This window comes from Patagioenas fasciata, chromosome Z (genome assembly GCF_037038585.1).
Source record: "Patagioenas fasciata isolate bPatFas1 chromosome Z, bPatFas1.hap1, whole genome shotgun sequence".
In the NCBI taxonomy this organism is placed as follows: Eukaryota; Metazoa; Chordata; class Aves; order Columbiformes; family Columbidae; genus Patagioenas; species Patagioenas fasciata.
Genome location: NC_092560.1, coordinates 31,878,048 through 31,900,980, shown reverse-complemented (window position 1 = coordinate 31,900,980; position 22,933 = coordinate 31,878,048). Strand labels below are relative to the sequence as shown.

The 22,933-nt window shown below is 38.1% G+C and overlaps 1 protein-coding gene across 16 annotated transcripts in view; it reads right to left on the bottom strand.

Annotated features, from left to right (window-relative positions):
- Positions 1–22,933, bottom strand: part of AOPEP (aminopeptidase O (putative)) — a 189,705-nt gene that overhangs the window by 78,184 nt on the left and 88,588 nt on the right. For 14 of the 16 annotated variants that reach the window (XR_011736625.1, XR_011736627.1, XR_011736626.1 and 11 more), the window contains 4 exons: positions 22,450–22,493; positions 15,209–15,269; positions 954–1,016; positions 242–325 (listed from right to left, as the gene is read on the bottom strand). Coding sequence is in view for 11 of the 16 variants with exons in the window: in XM_071802515.1 (XP_071658616.1) it covers positions 242–325; positions 954–1,016; positions 15,209–15,269; positions 22,450–22,493 (252 nt within the window). In the remaining 5 variants the exon portion in view is untranslated. The remainder of the gene's footprint in view (positions 1–241; positions 326–953; positions 1,017–15,208; positions 15,270–22,449; positions 22,494–22,933) is intronic. The other 2 variants (XM_071802519.1, XM_071802520.1) reach the window with 1 other exon arrangement.

Genomic DNA, 22,933 nt, shown 5'->3' with positions numbered 1-22,933 from the left:
TCCAGTTAAATACAAATATAGGGAGAATTTGCCTCCTAAATTACAGACATCTGAAAAGATTATTAATTTCTTTCCATCACAACTGCATGACACTGAAACTTTATCAGTAACACCCTTTTAGTATCACCTTGTTAAAGAAGGTAAAGAACATCTCTATAGAGTTCAAGAGAGCGTCACCAGAAAGCATTTTGGATGTGTTGCCCTTTGTCCCATTACACAAACGCACATAATGAGTCCTTACCTTTTGGAAAACTACTTCATCCTGTTTTCTTTTCTTTTTGCCACTTTTTCTGATCCTCTGGTTTGTCTGAATCCATTTTGTGACCTGGAGTTCAAAACCATAGTGCTTTTTTAGGAAGACGACATGACCTGAGCACAGCTATTCAGCATTAATAAGCAGCTATAAGCAGACTCAAGACAATTTTTTCCATTGCTTCACTGGAAACAGGAAAAGCACCTTTCCCATTTAGAATGACACGGTCTTAGGTAATCTGGTTAGTTACTTGTGCATGGTCGAAGTGTGAAGTGGTGTTCATCTTAGAGCTTTCAGTGTAAGGGTTTTTTGCACAAAGGATGTGTTTGATGCCAGACCATGCTGCAAAATGGAAAGTTATCATGGCAGTGTGCAAAAAGCATGGGAAAAATATCTGCACTTTATCCCTTACACTTTCTATTTCAAGTAAGAAATCTATTTCCATCCACCCACTCGAATATTGTTCCAGACTACCAATGCCAAATTTAGATGGGGAGGTCGTTATTATTTAATACAGTAATAATACTCGGGTTGTTTACCCCATATAAATATTTTTACTCCTAATACAAGAGCGATTACTTTTTTAAAGTGAAAGCGTGGCGGGGTTGGGAAAGGGTATCAGGTGGAAGGCTCAAGAAAGAGATATTCAAGGGAAAGAAGCGGGGGACAACGTAGCACCAACGAAAGGTTTTCCCCTCACCTCGCCGCGCACTTGCTGGACGAGCTGACACTCCTCCCAAGTCTCACCCTCCTCCAGCAAAGGCTACACGGGGGAGAAAGCGCACGTTGAGGCGGGCTCGTCCGCGGACAATCCCCGCTGCTCTCCGCTGAGCCCGCTCCGCCGCCCCCGCCGCCCCCCGGCCCGGCCACAGCGCCACCCGGAGCCGCTCCCGCCCCGTCCCATCCCGTCCCGCCGTCCCCGGGCTCGGTGGCGGTACACCGCAGCTCTCGGTAGGAAATGAAACACCTCCGCGGGGTCCCCCGCCTCCGTGCTCCGGCCCCCCGAGAGCCCCGCGGAGAGGAGGAGCCTGCCTTAAAGACGTAAGGGCCGGCCGGCGCCGGGGCGGCCCCGCCGGGCTTTCCGCGCCTCCCCCGGCCGGAGAGCCGCTTGCAGCACCGCCCGCGGTGCCCGTCGGGCCCCTGCCCGCGGGAGCGGCTCTGCGCGCCCCGGAGGAGCGGAGCGGGGCCCGGCTCCCCTTGACCGAAGGGCCGGCCCTTCCCAACCTCTGCGTGCGCGCTCGTCACGGGTTTACTGCCTAATTTTTAGAGAGGCGCTCTCCCCTCGAGTCTCACTGTGAAAGATGCTTTCCTATGAACCCTCCTATAAAGGCCCTCTGTTACAGGCCTTTACAGAGAACAGCCTCATGGGGTCAGTTCAAGAGAGAAAGTATCATCCCCCTTAAGTACTTCAAGATTTCCAATACTTGCTTGACCTCTAGAGAATCCAATTACTAAATTACCTTGAAGGGTCTGAAATGCATCTTTAAAACAAGAACCAAAACAGCTTTTTATTCGTTTTACTGATGCCTCAACAAGAGACTGCAAGCAGGTGATTAAATTTAGGAATGGGACTTCAACAGATGTTTCTGCATCCCTGGAAAAGTATATTCAGACTCCATCCACCATGATGGGAGAGACTCAAGTAACATCAGCCATGCAGAATCTGACTACTAGAAATTCTTACGCTAAGATTTTATTACGTGCTCTCTCTTTACCATTAAAATGAGGGACAATAAAGTACAGACTGCATCACACCTGGTAGAGTTAAAATAATGCTAGTAAGGTATTTTCAGTAATTTTAAAACATTTTATACTCTGCACTACATATGACAATTCCCCGAAAACTTCAAAAGAAAATCTGTGCTCTTGTAAAACAATAAGACTCATTAAAGCATGTCTTTGAGCAAACCTTCCCATATATAGAATTAGATGGACTTTGCAAACACATTTAAGTAGACAAAGGTAGGTACAATTAGTGGACACTAAATCTTGACAGTACCGCTTTAACTTTATCACTTGAAAAAAGAAAACCTCTCTCCTACCCTTTTTGTTTTACTGCCTTCTTTCAAGATCAAACGCTTTAGATCAAAGCCAAGATCAAACTCAATGCTTTAAATAGAAGCAAATTCACTATGAAGCATTACACAAATAAAAACTTTTAAATAGAGATATCACAGTAGAAAATCTTACTATAGATGTTTATTTCACACTCACAACAGGTATACTTTAAAACCTGTATCAACAATGTATTTTTGTTCTCTAAAGCCACAATGGATTTTCTACTAAATGGTAATTCTGAAAGCTCCTGGAGATTGACTCTTGAACTGTGTGCATTTGAATGAAGAAAGAACAACAGAGCGTAGTTCAAAGAGAACGAACAAGAATATGAACAAAAAATTATGTTAATGGCAAACACAAATTAATGCAACTACCTAAACAATATTTCCTTGGATCAGTTAACAGATTAGATTGTGCATTCCCACAGAAGTTATGGGAAAGACTGGGTCATAGAAACAATGGAAGATTTATACTTTAAATCCTTTAAAGAATTATACTTCCTCTCCTGTCAGATGTTTGGAGAAAACTAGGGGAAAAAAAATTACATGAGACATTTATCTGCAGACCCTGAGGCTGATTTGGGATGAAAATCCCTGAGCACACCAACACGCTGTGTGTTAAAACTCAGAGGTAGCTCCTGTTTTCCTGTTAGCAGCTGCACAGCAGTGAAGGAAACTCCACAGGAATCGTTACCGACTTTTTGTAATAGTAATATACCTCATGGAGCCAACACCTGGGGTTCCCTAGTGCTTTGCTGCTGTGGACGCCGCAACTTGAACACTTGTATAGTGTGAGATGATTGCACTGCAGCGTAAGGTAAGAGCCAGCATGGCCACGCAGGCAGCCTGCAGAGGAAAGGAAGAACAGCAGGTTGGGCCTAACAAGCTGTGGTCACAGCACACCAGCTGTGTGTTCAGCTGTTAACTCTGCTTATTGGTGCTTCAGTAAGATGGAGCTCCGGACCAGATTAGGAAATTTTGCTGGGAAAACTGGGAGTGGGAGAGAGAGAGCATAGCAAAGAGACAGGGAAGTGGAAAAGAGGAGGGGAGGACGGAAAGGGAAGAAAGGGAGAAAAAATATTTTTAACAACATTTGGTCTCCTACTGCATTCTTCCATACTCCAAAAGGTGGAGCTTCCTTACACCACATAAAAGGGTGATGGCACACCCAACTTAAAGGGAGAATGACTGCATCACGCTCCGTCAACAGCCCTGTTTGCTGTCCACATGACACTGATTGTCATACTTGAATCCCCTCACAACAGAAAATTAAGAGATTAGTCCATCTTCTATGTCCTTCTTTACTTGGGAAGACTTTCGGAAACTGCTAGTGGAGCTGTCCTATGTAACACTTAGGTTGCAAACACCACTAAGGTTCCAAGCAAGCGTTTATGCATGTCAAAGCATGCCAGGATCCTTCGTTCTAGCAGCAGAAGGATTAAACATAACTGAATTCTGAAATAGAGGAGGTCCAATACCCTGGTAAATAACTTAGGCAATGATTTACACCAGCTATTCTCCAAGTCAGTCCAACATACAATGAACTTTCAGGATTGCATATATAGCCTATATGCAGGATATTTGTGCAACAGAAAACTGTTTAATTTTAAATTGAAACAGAAACTAGTTTAAAATTGTTCAAACTGTGATGGCTACTATTGTTATTTCACTACTCAATGAAAAATTATAATCATGCACTTTGCACAGCTTGCCTGTAACTTCAGCCAGTCTGTGCTACTCTCATGCTAAAACATTCAATATTGATAAGCTAAGAAGGTTGTTTTATCTAATGTGAACACTGATTTAGTGCCCATTTTGTTGGTTTGCCAGCAGTCCTCAGATACTGGAAGGCAAAAAGAAAAAACTGAAAATGGAGGAATGGAAATATTTACAGTAAATTAGTTTCAAAAGAGCTTCTGCAAAGCAGAGGAAATTGATAATTAATGTGGTTGAGTCATTTTCCAGCCTGTCATGCCTTGAGATTTTATTTTCCTCTAAATTACGGAATTTTACATCGTATACATAGGCTTGCATTTATATATTCAGAACTATGTGGACACCAGCAAGCACACAGAAAAGTCTAAAGATTTTACCATCATGTCTTGTTTTCTCCTAAAAGGTGCAGATAACTTCACCAGTCTACAAATTGCAATTTTGTACCCCTCTACACTTTTCCTTGTCACATAAAAAAATAAATGCACTCCTCTCTAACTTCATTCTAAGGTACTAGAATGATACTGCCTACTTTTTAAGGCTGATGCCATTCACTGCTGTGGATAAAGATAGTAAAGAAATTCAGCCCAGAATGTGCTCCTGTAAGAGCACCAAGTCCTCCAACTTGTTTTGTGCAGTTTTCACAAGGACAGCTTTAGTCACTGAAACGGAAAATCACATTGTTCTGACATGATCTGTATTTTAGGAAATATGGTAATTTATATTGATACCATAAATCCAAATATTCTGATTCCTTCAAGAGCCTCTGTGGTGATGTATACATGCTCTTTTCAGATCAGCGTGCTATTATATGTCTGATATTCTTCAATGTAACACCCCTACAGAGACATTATGTTCAACTCAAACTTGTCCTTCCTGAAAAGATCTCTACCTCCAAGAGACAAAAACCTGTTGAAACAATAACTTTGAGTATATACTTTCAGTACACTGCAACATGACTTTCAAACACTGTGGCAGGAATATTTTTTTCGAAGGGGTAATGCAAATACATCCTTCATATCCACATTAGCAACCCTGCCTTGTGGAAAAAGTTTCTGGGTAAAGATAAATCACTGTAGCCACCTATTTAGTTCAAGATCAGATTGATAATCTGAGAAAGTATCTCTGACCACGTGACCACAGGTTCTCTAAATAATATGCTTATTACTGAATAAGAGTACATAACATATAGTGATATGTAAAGTATGTGTCATATTGGAATAATTTATCTATATTATAATAATTTTTTTAGAGTATGCTAAAATGCCTTTTTGTTTTTCTCTTGATTTTGCCAGGTGCTCTCACTACTATACAGGTGTCTCTCTGGAGCAACTGCAAAAGTAGATTATTGTTTTTATATTTAAGCCTTTATGCTTGAGAAGTATTCCCATGTGCTACAAACTTCCAACGCACTCCAGACTGCAAATTATAGCACCTTCCTCTACAAGTAGCAAGATAATATTTAAAAGATAATCATAGAATCGTTTAGGGTGGAAAAGACCTTTAAGATCATCATATCCAACCATAAACCTAACACCACCAAGTCCAGCACTGAAACATGTTGCTAAGCACAGCATCTACACATCTTTTAAACAGCTCCAGGGATGGTGACTCCACCACTTCCCTGGGCAGCCTTTTCCAATGCTTGACAACCCTTTCCGTGAATATACAAGATATGACATTTTTCAATACAATGATGTATGGAAGCAAGACCTCAGATTCAGGTTGGCTCTGCATTCTGTCAATTTAAAAGTAAATTGAATCTAGACATTTTGAAACCAGAGGACAACAACTATGGCTCAAGTTTCTTTGACATAAGAGAATCCTTTGTAAAATTCACTTTGGCTCCATCCAACACAAAGATCTTGGTAGGCAGTGGATAGTTACTGGCTGGCCAAACTGCACAGGAGTGTGAAAGCCCTGTGTTGTTGGGTCTTTTTTTTTTTTTTTTGCTTGTTTTTTAATTACAGAGAAAAACAAAGAAAACCATGCCTGAACATGGATACTGGACAGTCCTACACAACTGATGTGACAAGCAGTGGTTGCTAACTTCTGTGCTTTGCTTGGGATGTTTTTACAAGCAATGGATTAAAATCAACGTTTAATGCTGTGCAAGGCCAGCTGTGTCCTTATTAGGCAAGTCTCAGTTCAACATTTTTTGTGTAAAAGAGGACCTGTCCTCCCTCTCTCTTCTATGTTTCCACCCTCTGCACATGTAGGTGGGAGAGTGGGAGCTTGGGAATGTGAACTTGATCCAGCATTGATCAGCCAGGCAGCAAACTGCTATTGTTCCTTAAATGCCAAACATAACTTCTTTCTACTAGGGATAAGCTCAGTCATTCTGCACATAACACAGCTTTTGTGTTCAGCAATGCAATTAATAGAAAGGGGAACCAGAACAACTGCTTGAGATTTATTAAACTTAAAAGAGCTTCTAATGAACAAATGAGTGGAATCCAGTCCACAATTATTTCAGAAATTGAACAGAAATTGAACATTTCTTCTAAAACATTTGTTTCAAATGCACTTCAGCTTCTTGAACAAGCTATTACTCGCACAAATTTACTATACTACTACTACTACTGTATATCTGAGCTGGACATATACAATACTGAAAGGCAGCCTGAAGAAAAACAGAAAGACGTTTGTGAAAATCTAGCTTTTGACTGGAGAAGGAACCCAACATTTTAGTGGATCATAAAACTGAATTCAGTGAAGTATCCTCCTCAGCCTTAATGCAGACTCAAGTCCAAGCTGAGAATCTCAAAAGCTTTTTTTTTTTGAATTATTATATTAATGGCTAAATTAAGACTCCTAAAACTCTGGTTTAAACTTCACTTTTAGAAATTTGAACAGAGGTACTGAAATGTTATGGCAAATACTTTCAAATATAGTATTTAAAAATTAATATATATATTGAACCCAGACACCAAATTACTCAGCATTATGTGACTGCCAAAACTAAGGCAGAATTGTTTCCAATTTTAGAATGTGATCACGTAAGAATTAATAACAATGCTATTCTGATCTTGGCTGTCTGTGTTTTTCTTCTAAAATCAGCAATGCAGAAGAAACTTTTCCCAAACCTTCTAAAACTATAATACTCTAAGCCATGCCTGAACTCGAAGAGCTCTGAAATATATTTGGGTCCTTACTGACATCTAATGATGTATCATTTTATATAAGCAATTCTCTTGAATTTTTGAACTATTCAACAAACAAGAAGATACCACTGTTCCATCTTATTTAGCAGTATCTTAAGTACAATTTCTAGGAATAGCTATTATAAATAAATTAGAAGGCCATTTTATGACAATAACATTCTTTACATCAACACAGGATCTATTTAAATAGTAACAGACCTTACAATTTATTTGATCTAGTTTGCCCCAAACAAAATATCACAGTATCACAGTATGTTTGGGATTGGAAGGGACCTCAAAAGATCATCTAGTCCAATCCCCCTGCCGGAGCAGGAACACCCAGATGAGGCTACACAGGAAGGTGTCCAGGCGGGTTTTTAATGTCTCCAGGGAAGGAGACTCCACAACCTCCCTGGGCAGCCTGTTCCAGTGCTCTGTCACCCTCACTGAGAAGAAGTTTTTTCTCAAATTTAAGTGGAACTTCCTGTGTTCCAGCTTGATCCCATTACCCCTTGTCCTATCATTGTTTGCCACCGAGAAGAGCCTGGCTCCATCCTCGTGACACTCACCCTTTACATATTTATAAACATTAATGAGGCCACCCCTCAGTCTCCTTTTCTCCAAACTAAAGAGACCCAGCTCCCTCAGCCTTTACTCATAAGGGAGATGCTCCACTCCCTTCAGCATCTTTGTTGCCCTACGCTGGACCCTCTCCAGCAGTTCCCTGTCCTTCTTGAACTGAGGGGCCCAGAACTGGACACAATATTCTAGATGGGGTCTCACCAGGGCAGAGTAGAGGGGAAGGAGGACCTCTCTCTATCTACTGACCACCCCCCTTGTAATACACCCGAGGATGCCATTGGCCTTCCTGGCCACAAGGGCACAGTGCTGGCTCATGGTCATCCTGTTGTCCACCAGGACCCGCAGGTCCCTTTTCCCTGCACTGCTCTCTAATACGTAATTTCCCAACCTATACTGGAACCTGGGGTTGTTCCTGCCCAGATGCAGGACTCTACACTTTCCCTTGTTAAATTTCATCAGGTTATTCCCTGCCCAACTCTCCAGCCTGTCCACGTCCCGCTGGATGGCAGCACAGCCTTCTGGCGTGTCAGCCACTCCTCCCAGCTCAGTGTCATCAGCAAACTTGCTGATAGTACACTCAATTCCCTCGTCCAAGTCGTTAATGAATATGTTGAATAATATTGGCCCCAGTACTGACCCCTGAGGCACTCCACTAGATACTGGCCTCCAACTGGACTCCGCACCATTGACCACCACTCTCTGGCTTCTCTCTTTAAGCCAGTTTGCAACCCACCTCACTACTCTATTGTCTAGACCACACCTCCTCAATTTAGCTGTGAGGATGCTGTGAGGGACTGTGTCAAAAGCTTTACTGAAGTCAAGGTAGACCACATCCACCGCTCTGCCATCATCCATCCACCTTGTTACATTCTCATAAAAGGCTATGAGGTTGGTCAAGCATGACTTACCCTTGGTAAAGCCATGCTGACTGCCCCTAATGACCCTCTTATCCCTGATATGCCTTGAGATGACACCAAGGATAAGCTGTTCCATTACTTTCCCAGGGACAGAGGTGAGGCTGACCGGTCTATAGTTGCCCGGGTAATATCACATTCTCCACATACTTTAGCCTGTCTAGAAAGACTTTCATACGGATAGTCTTAATCTAAAACATCCTCCAAAGAGTTGATGACATAGAGAGAAAGTCTGTCTGTGCAATCTGTCTTGATTTGTTTCTCTTCATGATTCATCTGACATTTATGCACACTACAGCACTATACATGTTGCTTGATTACATTTTTATATTTTTGAGAATTCCATCCTCTCAGAAAATGGAATGCAATGTTGGCAGTACAACTGCTAATTTCAGAAAAACACAGCACTAAAAATTCATATTCAAAACCTTTTTTCTTACTGTGCATGTTAGCAAATCCACTAATCAATTTATATTGTTGACCTATGCTCATTTAAATTTTTAAGGACCCTGGAAAGATCTTTTAATCTTCCAATCTGCAAGTTTGCTGATATCAAAACAATACCACATTTCTTGAGGTAAAGGACCTATTCTTCAAAGTGTGCTTTCCACATGCAATAATAAGTACTTATCTTAAAGCAGCAGTTATGCTTTCTTCAGATTCTTTTTCAAGTATCAACTCACTAGAATTCAACTATCAGCAGTTGTATCCTCTGCATTAATGTTAAAACACACACACGTCTCCATGTTCAGATTAAAAAAAAACCCAACATACTTCAGTATTTAAGTAGCTGTGTGTTATTCTTGTGAATAATACTTAATACCAACTTGTTACGTTTTATTAAATAAGAAAATTCTACCTCTTCATAGCCCCTTCGCAATTGTTTTCCCCAAATTACAACCTTGAATGAGATTTTTCCTATTTAATAGGTAATTCTCACTGCCAGTGCCTTAAAATCTACTGTATCTCAAGAAACAATAAGGATTTCACTTATTTGCTTTCTCAATGTTGTCACTCATCAATATGCAGTTATTATGTATGACCTGACAGAAAAATTACAAGATAAGGCATGACTAGCAATGACAAATATCAAATGTCAACAAAACCAACCTATGATCCAATAAGTTTGATTCTTTCTGTTAAAAAATTTTCTAGTACACCTGTAAAACTTGGGTGAACAACTGCTAAAGACAATTTAGAAATTTAATAAGAGCACTTTAAAAAAAAAAAAAAGTGGTTGGTTTGTTAGTAATTGACCATAACTGCTACCATGCGATGCATTCTCTTATAGAGCTATCCCTTCATCTGTATTTTTGTCTTAGTAATTTTGTCAAGAAATCTATAAAGGTTGTAACTGAGGAAAAGCCAGGAACCTTCTTAACGACAGATTGCCTTATCAGAAATCATATTAAGTAGTTGAGCTGCTGTAACATCTTCCTAAAATGTATGAAATCACAGAAATGTTACTTGCATTGATTTAGAACACTTTACAAATTCTATTTAAGTTCAAACTTTTTAATAATTTTGCTATGAGTTTCCTTTCCAATCCATTTCTTCTTCAAGTAGGACAATCCAAGAGCCAGTCATATACAAATAAAAGTAGAAATACTATGAATAAATGACTATTCATTACTGGAAGATTCCTTTTGACTCTGTTTTTTCCAGAAATAAAAATGATTTACAAATAACATTGGCAGATGTAACTTTTAAACTAATGCTTTACCACAGTAACAAAGAGCAGTGCAAAGGGGAAGAATATGAATTCCTTTTATATGGTAAAATTCTTAGTATTGTAACAGGAGGCTGTATTCCAATGATCATCCAGAATTAGAAAGCATGGAGTAGTATTCTCACAATACACACCATAAGCTCTACATACTCTGAAATACCTGTTGACAGTACCTACTTCCATCAAGAAATACTGTTTAAGGTAGAACAGTGGAGAAGAATTAAGCTTTCATGGGAGGATAAAGTAGCAAAATGGACTAGGAGAAGAATACAGCAGTGCTATCACCTCTAGCAATTTTTTCATAATTTTGAGGGGATATTCAGTGTGTTTATCTTACTGCTTGCAGCTATGTGATCACATAAGACTTGTAGATTACACTGAGGATCTGTTGGAAACTAAAAATCATCAAGGAGCAGGCCAACTACTCTTTTTTTTCCACTCAAAAATGAATCTGAAGAAGATTGTTTCCATCACTCAAGGTACCAAATGAAATGCACACCCAGTGAACATTCAAGAGAGCAAGTAAATAATAGTATGTTATGAAACAATGCTGTTTCAGAGGAAGAAAGAAAAAAGGTGGAGAAACTGGAAGGAGTCTAAAAAATATGTGTAGGAGTTTGAGATGCAGAGACTACCTAATGTTTACTGGTCTACTTCTCAATTAAACAGTATACAACAGAGTTCAGAATGGGGAAAGATTTTAAGCATATTTTTAAAACATCAGTTATCTAGGGTAGAATAAGAACTTCAGATAGGAATAAGTGGGCAATACAACACAAAGACAAGTCTGTGAAGAACTGACAAAATCTTTCTCAAGAAGCATACGGTCTTTCAGTCTTTAATTAAACATTACATAGACTGAAAGACAATAGAAACTGTACTTAAGAGGACAAAGCAGCAGCAGGGATGAAGTGGACTTAAGGGATTTCATAGGTGTTTTCCAGCTTTAAATGCTGTTTTGTTCTTCTGATTCTACTCCTTGCCAGCTTAACTCATTGACTAAAGTTAGTGGTGTTAAGTCATTGCTACTTGCACATGATGAAAAGTTGCTATAATCCCCTGGTGAGTCACCTCTAAGACAGAAGTACATGCTGAAGGTTGCTTGACTTGATAAAAGCTATTTTCAACAAAGTAATATGCTTCACCTTCTGTAACTCCACCACGATGTGTTCCCAGAAAAAAAATCTTCATGAAAGCTTGTATTACAGAAATGCCTGCTTTTCATCTCTTATGTTCCTGATTGTTTTATGTGTGAGAAAACCTTTCCTGCACAGCAAGCCTGAAAAAAACCACTGTGCTGTGGCACTCTTCCATGTAAGACAGAACTGGCCAAGCATTACCACACACCCTTCTTTATAAAATTAACCTTCAATGCTTTAGAAAATACCAAATTTGGAAGTGTAACTTGGCATGCAGGATTATTTTTTTCATGGCAAGAGGCCAAATTTTTTGTTTATTTATCAGTATATCTCCCTTAGGTTAAGTTATTCTTGATTACTGGTGGTATATACATGATCCAGGAAACTGGCACAATATTTAGAAAAGATCAAATGATTTTTCTAAGAATGAAATGATAACATAGATTGACAAATATTAAAGTTTCAATAGTTACAAGCACAAAGGGGTATATATATGTGGTTCCCTGGACAGAGCTTGAGACAGGATTTGAGGTAGCAAATGTAACAAATCACAGGTAAAGGAGTACAGGATCTTCAGTAAGACAGATGCCATGCCATATGACTGTAAAGAACACAAAATGCTAATTCCTCCACTGGAAGGAAGATTGTACCTAACATTTTTTCAGCAGTCTGGGGAGTGGAAAGTATTTACCCTCATCCATCTTCTGCACAAGTACCCTTCAAGTGTACTTAAGCTAGACACTGTTAGGGAGTACCAGTTGTGTACAGGTGATACATTTGGATATAACCATGGAAGAAAATTCTTAAAAGCACTTAGGTAGCTAATGCTGCAAATGAACCACAAGTGATGAATTTTATTTATAGTTGATGATGTGAATTTCCTGAGCAAAACTTACTGAAATATAGAAGTGAAAGATGCCATGGAAATAACCACAGCCACTACAAAATATAAAAATACTCATATGAGAAAGATACAAAGAACCATGTTTTGACTTGATTTTCAGAATGGCCAGCATAATGCCTGTTTCCCAATCTCATTACGGAGGACAGTCTCTTCAGTAAGGAACTTTCCAAATGCAGTGAGGCCTTAGATGGTACTTGTAAATTTAAAATGGTTAAAATCGCAATAAAGTTATTCCTCATAGGCATCTACTAAGCCACTAAGAAATGCCTTTTGTCCCTCTGAGAGGGACAGGATTAAGAGTGACTGACTGTTATGCTAAGGGACTCCATAGTGCAGTCAGTAAATCAAGGGTGGTGAGCAGCAGCTTTCCAATTGCTTGGTATTCAGCTGCAGTGGATGCTCTGTACCTTGCGCTGCTCATGCTGCCAGAGTGGCTGGCTCAGCCACAAAACCTCAGCCAAGGGAGCTGATGGAAACCTTCCTCTTCACACATGCTACTCCACTCGCCTGGCAACCCATGTGAGAGAGAATAAATCCGTTCGGTGGTGTTCCTGGGCTGCTGTATATAATGCAAGTAGTTCACCTGCATGCAGGAAGGTAGTCTGTGTGCCTTTTTCACACAGATTCATCGTGTTAGCCAAGTTAATAGTTTGTTGAAATAAAGGTAATATAATACTTTTTAAGGGGGTTTCAATATCAGTTCTTGTACAGGACACAAGTATATTTGTAGTTCTGTAGTCAGTAAATACAGTCATATTTCAATTACAGATACTAACACATCAAGAGCTAATAAGCAACCTCTGCAGTCTTGATTTCATTAATAAGGGCTCCCCAAATGATTTAACAAATGAATGAAACAGAGTTTCCTATTCACTGAATGACAATACATCCAGTTCCTTCAATAAAGTGGAAACTAGTTCCACAAGAGACTGAGTACTGCTGAAGGCAACAAAGGTTACTGAGGGAAGAGAGAGACAGAGCGAAGAGGTCAGTATCCTGGTTCTCAGAAGAAACAATACTAGATCAGCACCATTCCTGTTGAAATTGTTTTTACAAAGCAGCCAAACTGTCAGGGAAATCTCCGTGGTCTTTAAAGAAAATTTACAATTATTTACATCCAGTCTGCTGGATGTGGAGATATTTTTGCTATCTGTTTTGCTTAAAAAACCAATAGATACTTGCAGGGTATAATGAAACTGCTCACTATTTATTCTGAACAACTTACATTACACACTCAGGAAAACAGAGTTCAGTTTTCCCATTAATTAAAATAATTTTCAATTCTCTAGTCTGCTCCTCTCTTCCTTATTTGTGATTTTAGAGTTGATTGTGGGATACTAATAAGGCACAGTCTCAAAGACATACATGTATGTAAAATGCCAGAAAACTCTCTCATTTCACACAGCCAGTTCAGTGTCTTACAGCTACAGCTGTGCCACATCAGCTCCTCCCCTGCACTTTAAGCAGCTGTTCTACAATCTATTGAATTTTGTGTCAGAAAGAAAACCTTGATCAAAACAAAGCATTAAAATCACGGTCTTTTTTCAAGAAATGACTGAACATCAAGATGCATGATGATACTTTATTGTCCCTTTCTTTCCTCCCTTCCAATTAAAGCTCATTTTATCTGCAATAATTTTACAGGGGGAAAAAAAAAAAAAAACCAAAAACAAATCAAACAAACCAAAAACCAACAAGCAAACAAACAATAAACCCTTCACCTTGATGTTACAGCATATTCAAATATCAGCCTTTGAACATTTTGATCTCATGGCAAAACTTCCCAAAGAGCCTTCTAGCCCATACAGAGATCAGCGGACACGCACACTGCCAAGCGAAGAGCTCAGCCACTGTTTGGGTACCATGCAGGTTCAGTGGCCATTGCTTATTGTTTTGAGCTCTCCAGCTATTTTGACAATTCTACCTGCAAACATGCTTACTCCTCAGAGCCTCAGTCTTGCTGCCTGAGTACCTTCACTTCTGCACATCCGAACCAGGACTTACCATTCTAACTCTTTAACGTTTGTTGGTTTTGTTTGTTTGTTTTAATGCTAATGTGAAGTCAAAACAAATGCAAGCACTAGGAAAGATAAGTCCCAAGCAACCTAGAGGATGCCATCTTAGGGGAAAACAGTTAGAAGTTGATTCCCAAGTATATAGTAAAAACATACTTTGAATAAAACTTGTTTTTAGGAATATTTATGCAGAGGTATCTTTCTTCAGGTAATAGCAGTTTCGGACCAAAATGAATAATCAGAGCCTTCACGTAGCATAGACACAACTAAGCATTTTCAGTTCACAGGACTTAAAACCTTAATATTAAAATCTTTCAGTATTAAAAGCAGAAAATAATGCTCAGTCTCAACTGCAACAGACCTGGAACACCAATGAAGTATATTACCCATGCAGCAGATTCTTCAGCATGTCACAATATTCACAAAATATCAAAGTGCAAATAATTTAACATTTAGTTACTGCTGTCAATATGACTGTCGAGTAATTAATCTACTGAAAACTGTGAACAATGCTCCTGACATGTAGCAGAGTCCACCATTATACTGTAAAGCATACTTCCATGTAACTACAGTATTAAGCAAGAGGATAAGTTTTGTAAGGTTTGCCATTTGGCAGGTTTGTTGAGACAATGGTCATTGTCAAAACTGTTCATTTAAAATCATACCTGTCGTAAGTTCAGGTAAAGATTTAAAAAGCATATAATGTAATGAGAAATGCAAGACTCCAGAAAGAACTGTTAACTGGTATTTTGTATTTACCTTTGGTATTCCAGAAGTGTCAAGCCAGTTCTGGACAATACTTTCCACAGTTAAACCCGATCTTAAAAAGGAAAGACAAAAAAAAATAATTGGAAGACAGACACAAAAATACAATTTTTTCCACATGACAATTAACCCTTTAGAAGCTGAGGAGAACCCTGAATTCCAAGCATTGGTTGTATTGCAGTGGTACTACATTCTTGTTATTGTACTTAATAATACTACCAGAGGTGATATAAGCAAACTAAAACCAGATCAGCTTTTGTATGCTTAAAACTCACATGATAAAGACAATGGTTATCAAGATTGACAGAAAAAATGTAAGATGGTAAACTGCATTTATGAAGCATGTGAAGTATGAACAGGAGCTGTACTTCTTGTTGAGTGAACTTTCTCTTTAAGAGAAAAAAAATAATCACACGGTCCATCCAGTGTGCCAGTACTGAAAAAGGAACTTCAGTAAGCTCTCAGTGAAAGTGAATATTCTGAAGAAGCAGAATAGATGTTCATGGTCTTGTGCATGGTAAGACTCATTCTAATACTTCTAGTGTAATGTAGACCATTAACCAACACCACATTCATGAAAACAACAGCCATTTAGAAGCTCTGAAGCAGGAAGAGAAGGAACCCAATACAAATTTTATTTGAATTACATGACAAATAAGCCTCTTTTTTTTTCCCCTAACCCTTGACAAAGCTGTGCTCTGGTGTGACCCTAACGGATGTTTATTTATGGACTGTATCAGTGACTAATAAGTATTTAAAATGAATACATCACTCATTTTTACTGAATGATTTTTAAACATCTTTAAATACTAACTTCCACTATATGCCAATGGGAGGAAGAGCAATCACTGTTATGCCTGACATGCAAATGGGAAACCTAAGGCTTAGAGAACTTAGAGAATCTCAAAAGCAGTCAAGCTTAGTGGATGAATCCAAGTTAGCGGATGACCCTGGTACATATTCACAGAGTAAAAATTTCTATGTGTTTACTGATCATAGTCACATTTTTTAACTTGGCTAGTATTATTTGGAACAACCAAAGATTCAAATTATTGGGATTAACACATGTAACAACAACACTTTTTCAGACATGGCTTATATACTGGGTTAGATATTATTATCCTTATTGAATCCAAGATGAAAAATTTACCCTCTGTCTCCAAGCAGAACTATGTGTTAGCATTTTTTGAGGTAGAATTAACAGCAATAACATCCACTGTACACCATTTTGTTGGGAGATGTGTCATCCCTATTCACACCAAACACTATTCTGAAGGAGGTCCATTAAAATGAGCAGGTCTACACAACAGAATAAAATTCTGCCAATGTGAATTAGAGCTGGGAGAATCTGATCAAAATAGAGAGTCAGTTGGCTTCTCATTGAGTGGTTGTTCAACAGTGTATGCAAAAAATAAGCCATCTAGTCTTAATAAGCTTGTCCAACATACACAGGAATTTTGTAACAAAGGCAAAAACTAGACACCAAGTGCCTTAAACATAAGTCTTGCCTTACAAATGCTGCCTTTTGTCATTAAGCTACTTAAGATATGCTTGCATACACGGGCTACAGCATCATACTGAACATCAGAGGAAGCTGCAGATTAAAGGAAAAGAACATTCTGATTACAATGAAAACAAAGCCATTTATATATGCTTTCATTTTCTATTAGTGGTTTTCTTTATTTTTTGGTCACTCATATCTTAAGGTGTAGGCCAAGGAGGTGTAATGTGGAAACAGCACTAGTCTATTCACTGCTTGTAATTTGATAATTTTGATAGTTCATGCAATTTAGGTCCAAACTTTACTTCAACAGTATCTTAACAAGTAAGAGATGGTGTACCAGCCTGCCTGAGATGACCTAAGAAGTCCCAGAAGAGAGAATAATTCTCATAGAGACAAAGACATCTTACCAATCACTAAATATGAAATGTAAAAATATATCTTGTATCTTTAGGAGACTATAGACTGTCACAGAAAAAAAAAAAATCCTCTGATCATGTTGTTCAAATAATTGCAGCCATCAGGCAGAAGCATTTCTACATGGTCAGGATTCTGAATTTTCATGAAATTTCCATTCTAGATGTCTGATACCTATGTAAATTGATTTCCTACATATAATTGAACATATATGCAATGGGGTAGTCTTTGACATTCAAATGAATTACCAAATATCCAGATTTGGGCATCTTTTATAGTACCTTGTTATTAAATTTAGAGCATTTGACTGCCAGATCCTTCAGGCTGTAATTACCTTTACCTTACTACAGTGTTCTAAAAATTGATGTCTTGTCTAAGTTAGTTAGCAGAGTCTCTTTCACAGTGAATGGAGAGAAAGAGAAGTATCTCCAAACAGTCAGTCAGTTCACCTTCCTCAGGATAGATTATGTTTTTTCTTATTTCTGTCTAGTTACTACAGAGAGCACATAAAGGACTAGCTTAAAACTGGACACTTAACTTTTATATAGTCAAAGGTATTGTACCATTTATTCTGTCTCAAGCAGTACAATCGGAATAATAATTTTTTATTTATTATTGTATGAATCAAACCCAATACAACTTAGTGTTCCAATGCTGAAACAAAGCTAACAGCTAGAGAAAAATACCCTTATTTGTGCATTTAATTTGTCTTACCTAGGGATAAAAAAAACACAGCTTCACAATGCCAGTTTGTCCTTTTTGTCCTCATCCCCCAACCCCCCCCAACACTAAGCTTAATTGAAAGTGTGACATTTCTTCAGGAAGAAAAAAAAAAAATCTATGCAAAATAATAACACTACATTTATTATGTAGTGCATTTGTATAATACACTCTCTATTTCTTCCAAAGCCAACAACAGCTCATTTCAAAACACTGGCTTTGAAGTAGGCTTACGACACTGAGGGGAATTGCACTATTCTGACACCACATTAACCGAGGCAGAAACACCACTAGTAAGTTGCTCAGCCTCTCCTGAAACTTTGACATTTTTCTCAAGGGCAGAGACAACAATGCTACTATTTCTCCGCCTTGTTTTAGTGTTTTACAGGCATTCACTATTTTTTTTCTGAATATACTAGTAATATGCAGACTATTGCAAAGATTTACTCTGAATGTGCTGATAGTCAATCAAAGAGAACTGTGAAGTCCTTGGACAGGTTTCGACTAACTTGTTGGGCTTACGATCAAGCCCAAAAAACAGATCACAAGCAGACTGCTATTTCAAAACAAATGTCCTAGAGAAAGGTCACAGAGCCTGATATTTATAGAGGCGGCAGTTCAGTAAAGCATCCGTATTCAGAAAGGGCACTTACCACCTGCTTATGTTGCAGTTAAGCATCTGTAAGGACTTAAATCTGGTGTGTGTGTGATTTCCTGAACAGCCGCCTGGTTTAGATACTGTATTGGACTGTGGGATCTGGGTTCAATTGATTACCACTACAACAGAGCTCTTACAAGGCTGGGCAGGTTCTCCAGTTGCTTTGTACTACAGATCCCTACTGTAAAATGAGAATGCTAGTACATCCATTAGCTCATCCTTTGCCTATTTGTTAAGACGATAAACCAGTCAGCCTAGGAATGATCTCCAAACAGGCATACATACTGTTGATGGCTAGATTCGATGCCTCAGAGCAAGTTCTGTAAAATACTAACATTAATTTGAAAACTAGCATTATAAAATATGTCTATATATATATCAAGCTACCATTACACAATGCCTGAAGGCACTCTGCAAACTTTATCTAAATTCCTCGGTCAAGGAGGAAAAACCACTTTGAGAATAAGATGTTGCAGCAAATAAACAGTGTACATGAAAGTGTGCAAATTTTCTCTTTGTTTCGTTTTTTTGTTTGTTTTAAAGGAAGATAATAAAATGTCTGCCACATCCAACTGAAAATACTTCAATAAGCATGTTTGCTTCATCTAGATATATACATTCATACATGTCAATCATTGTCAAAGTAAGACATTCCAGCTAAAGATGGAGGCATAGTTGGAGCAAACAAAGACTAGTGACTGAATAGTGATTCTGCAGATAAGATTTCCTTTGTTTTTTGTCCAGCATATCTATTTTGGCTTACTGAGGGGGAAAAAAAAAAAAAAAAAAAAAAAAGGAGGAATCAAAAACACAGCAAAAAAATCTTTCCCAGTTATTTGCTTTGGGATTTAGGTGCCTACCAGCTGTTTGTCTCAGTCAAAATAACCACATTCATGACAATGTGAGTAACGAAGAAAGCAAGCATGAATGAAAGAGACATGTACCTTTATAGCTGTGCCACTTGAAATTACAGCATTATTTTAACAGTGATTCAGTACTTTATTGACAATTTATGAAGACATCTAATGAATGTGGTTAGTAAGCCTGAGTTATTAACTGTAGAAATAGCAAAGCTGCAACACAAGCCTTCCTTTGTATATCATAGATTATTAAAACCATAGCTTTATTAGTACACATACTTATTTTATTGAGTGGAATGAAATGTAATAAAAAATAACACCAGAAAACCACAAAGAACAGAATTGACTTGCTCAAAAAATCCTGCAGTCATGAAGAGCACAAGCAGCTGAAACTCTGATTTATCTGAGGCTGGTGAAACTCACTCTCTGTTACAGGGCCTTAAAAACATAATGTTTGCAGGGCTCACATGTTGGGCAGATGTGGAGAGGATCAATTTACAGCAAAGACTATGGGTTTAAGCCCTGGGGAGAGCACAGCCACTGGGGGTTTTATCAGTTTTAGGGCACTGTGATAGGCAGACATATGAGGGGATTTGTTGTTGTTTGGTTTAAGTTTTTTTTTTAAAGTAGAGAGGTTTCAGATTACATAGGAAGAAATATGATCCCTCAGTTACAGGTGGGATGTACTGTAGATTTTCTATAGAAAGGTCAAGGTAATATAAGGCTATAGTGAGTGCATGTTATATTTTAAAAGGCTTTGAAAACAGAGGAGGATAATGATAGGCCATTAGCCCTTCACACAAAGAAATAATCTGCCCTAAGGGTAAATCAGGAAATTCTAATGGACCAGAAGGGACTTCTAGGCCTGTCTGATGTCAGTATTCAGCTGCAGTCCAGAAACAGGAGGATCCTGGCTTGGAGAATGGATTCCTACTGCTAACATGCCATTAAAATTGAGTCAGAGCAGGAAGTGAAGTAGCCCTATAAACTAGGCATATAATCCTCCTCCTCTGAGCATAAAAGGCCACAAAAATCAATCACTGACACTTAAGAAGTTACATCTGTATCTTGGAGCTGCTCATCTCTGAGAAGGTTCTAAAAAAATCTCCTGTAACAAATACCTAAAGGAATTAAGTACTGGAAGAGTGTGAATCTAGATACGGTCTGCTATATCCAATAGCAGAAAACTAATGATTACAGAAAATTTCTGCACTATTTAATGATTGCGTTCTGCCAATATTAATCCTGTTGTCATTACAAAAGTCTCCCATAAGCCAAATTCTGCTCCTATAATAGCTATGCTAGTCTGCTTCTGCTGCCACAGCTGAGGGCAGGACTTGGCTTTGTTTACTACTGCTAAATTATCTTTTTTTGTTTTTTTAATGATTAAATCCAACCTCCATTAAAAATGTCAGCATATTAGAGTGCTTAATATTTTTCAAGTAATAAGCATTTAGTTTTAACATTAAAATTCTACTTGGTAGAATTACACAAGTTTGGAAGGTTTTGTGTGTTACAAAGAATTTCATTGCTCTAATATTGAAAAGCATTTCATTCCTACCAATGAGTCTTCGTGCAAAAAAACACTCATCAGTAGATGATCTCTAAAGATATTTTATTTTTATCTTTCCTCACTTTGATTTTATCTCGGGCTAGTATTTGTTACTAGCAACAGAATACATTCAAGAATGAAAAACAACATCTTTGCAGCAGATAAGCAATAAAGGCTGCCTGTATATCAGAGTTGTTCTGTTATTCTTGGCATTGCTGTTGATATCTGCACCTAAGGTAATTTTGGCAGTACCGAAGTTCAGATATGTTACATGTCTGACTGTAAAATGAATTACCATAGATCTGAAATTTTGTCCATACATTCTGGAGTATTATGCAATGTAAATGGAGACATCTGCATTAGTCTCACTGAAAGTTTAAATATTTTGCCATGTTTCTAGGCTGAATATTGGATGCTTCCTCAAGTAACAATTTGCACTGGGCTTGGACTTCAGAGAAACACAAGTGAAACAAAGGAAAGAAAACAAATTTTATTAACAAATCAGTATATAATATGCCACTAAATAATTGTCTTTCCCAGATATTCCATTTGATATTCATGATTCTATTAAGCTGGAAACTCATATCCAATGATATAAACAAAATATCATCTATCCTATGGAAAATGTAACACCACCCAGACTAAACTTATGATGCCACAGAACATATTATCTCAATGATAACTAGCTTCTCTGTCTCTGAACCCCTAGGAACAGCAATTTCACTAAAAAAATCAATACATTTGAGTTCTATTAATATTTTCTCTCCTTTTTTTTCTGAACTACTCACCAAGATTTATGAAGACTTTTGGAATCATGCTTCCCAAAATTGCATTTTTCAAATGAATACATTATCTTTAAAAACTATAATATGTAATGCTCCACTACAAAAGAATTTTTATTTGTAACACAGTCTGTAGTAGCACAGAGCAAACCAACAGATAAGCAGGGATGATTCAAAGCTCTGCTAAAGACCAGCTGTATCATCTTTGGCCAGTCACAATCACATACAGCAGGATTTTGAAGGACATGGCAGGCAATTAAGCCTGGATTTCTGTCAGTGTTTTCCATCCTTTCCCATTTGACACACTGTGTGACACAGAGGGGATGGTTCCAGACTACTGCTTGGGGAAAATCCATCTTCTCTGGTTTCCCAGATCCACAACAAAGCTCTGTGGCCTCCTTAATCGAAGGTGCCATGTGCCAAAATCAGAGATCATTATAATTTGAGGAGGCAGCTGCTTCTGGCACTTCAGATCGTGTAGTGAACACAGGTGCTCACTGCTGCAAGTTAAAGGCACTGTTTGCTGAGAGCATGGGATATAGCAACAACACAGCAAGTCTCGTATTTTTTGTATATATATATCTGAGAATTTTCAGAGAAAGATACACACACACACACACTCTTGAAAAAATAAGCTGAACAATACTAAAAAAAAAAAATTCCTACTATTTCTGGCTAGCACAGCTGATATTTAAATTTGATTTCTACTTTATTTTTTGACTTTTCTAGCCTGGTTCTCACTTACTTTTTCTGTTCAGGGATGTCTTCCAAGAGCATGCGAAGAAAATCCTGAAAAACAAACAAACAAACAAGCAAAGCACCATAGTTAGTATGTTTATGAAGACATAATTGTGTCTGCATTGCTAGTGAGCAATAAATTTATAAAGACTGCAGATAACAGAATGACAAAGAAGTGCATATATGCACTATGGTGATATACTGCTCAGTTATTTATACAACATATGTTATGTTTGCCAGTTTTCCAACCCACTCAAGTAAAAAAGTGTCAATATTGAAAGAATATGGGCTTGAAAAGCCTTCTGGCTATCTTAACAAAATCCCACATTCCCACTTTGATTCTTTCATTTAGTCTATAATACAGACACACAAACTATATTTAAAACTGTCAAAAGGCTGCAGATTTGCATACTTAAAGGCTAAGAAACAGCAGAATCAAGGGTGTTTATGTTCTCTCCACTGTGCTTACGTTACCACACTGTCTTTAATTA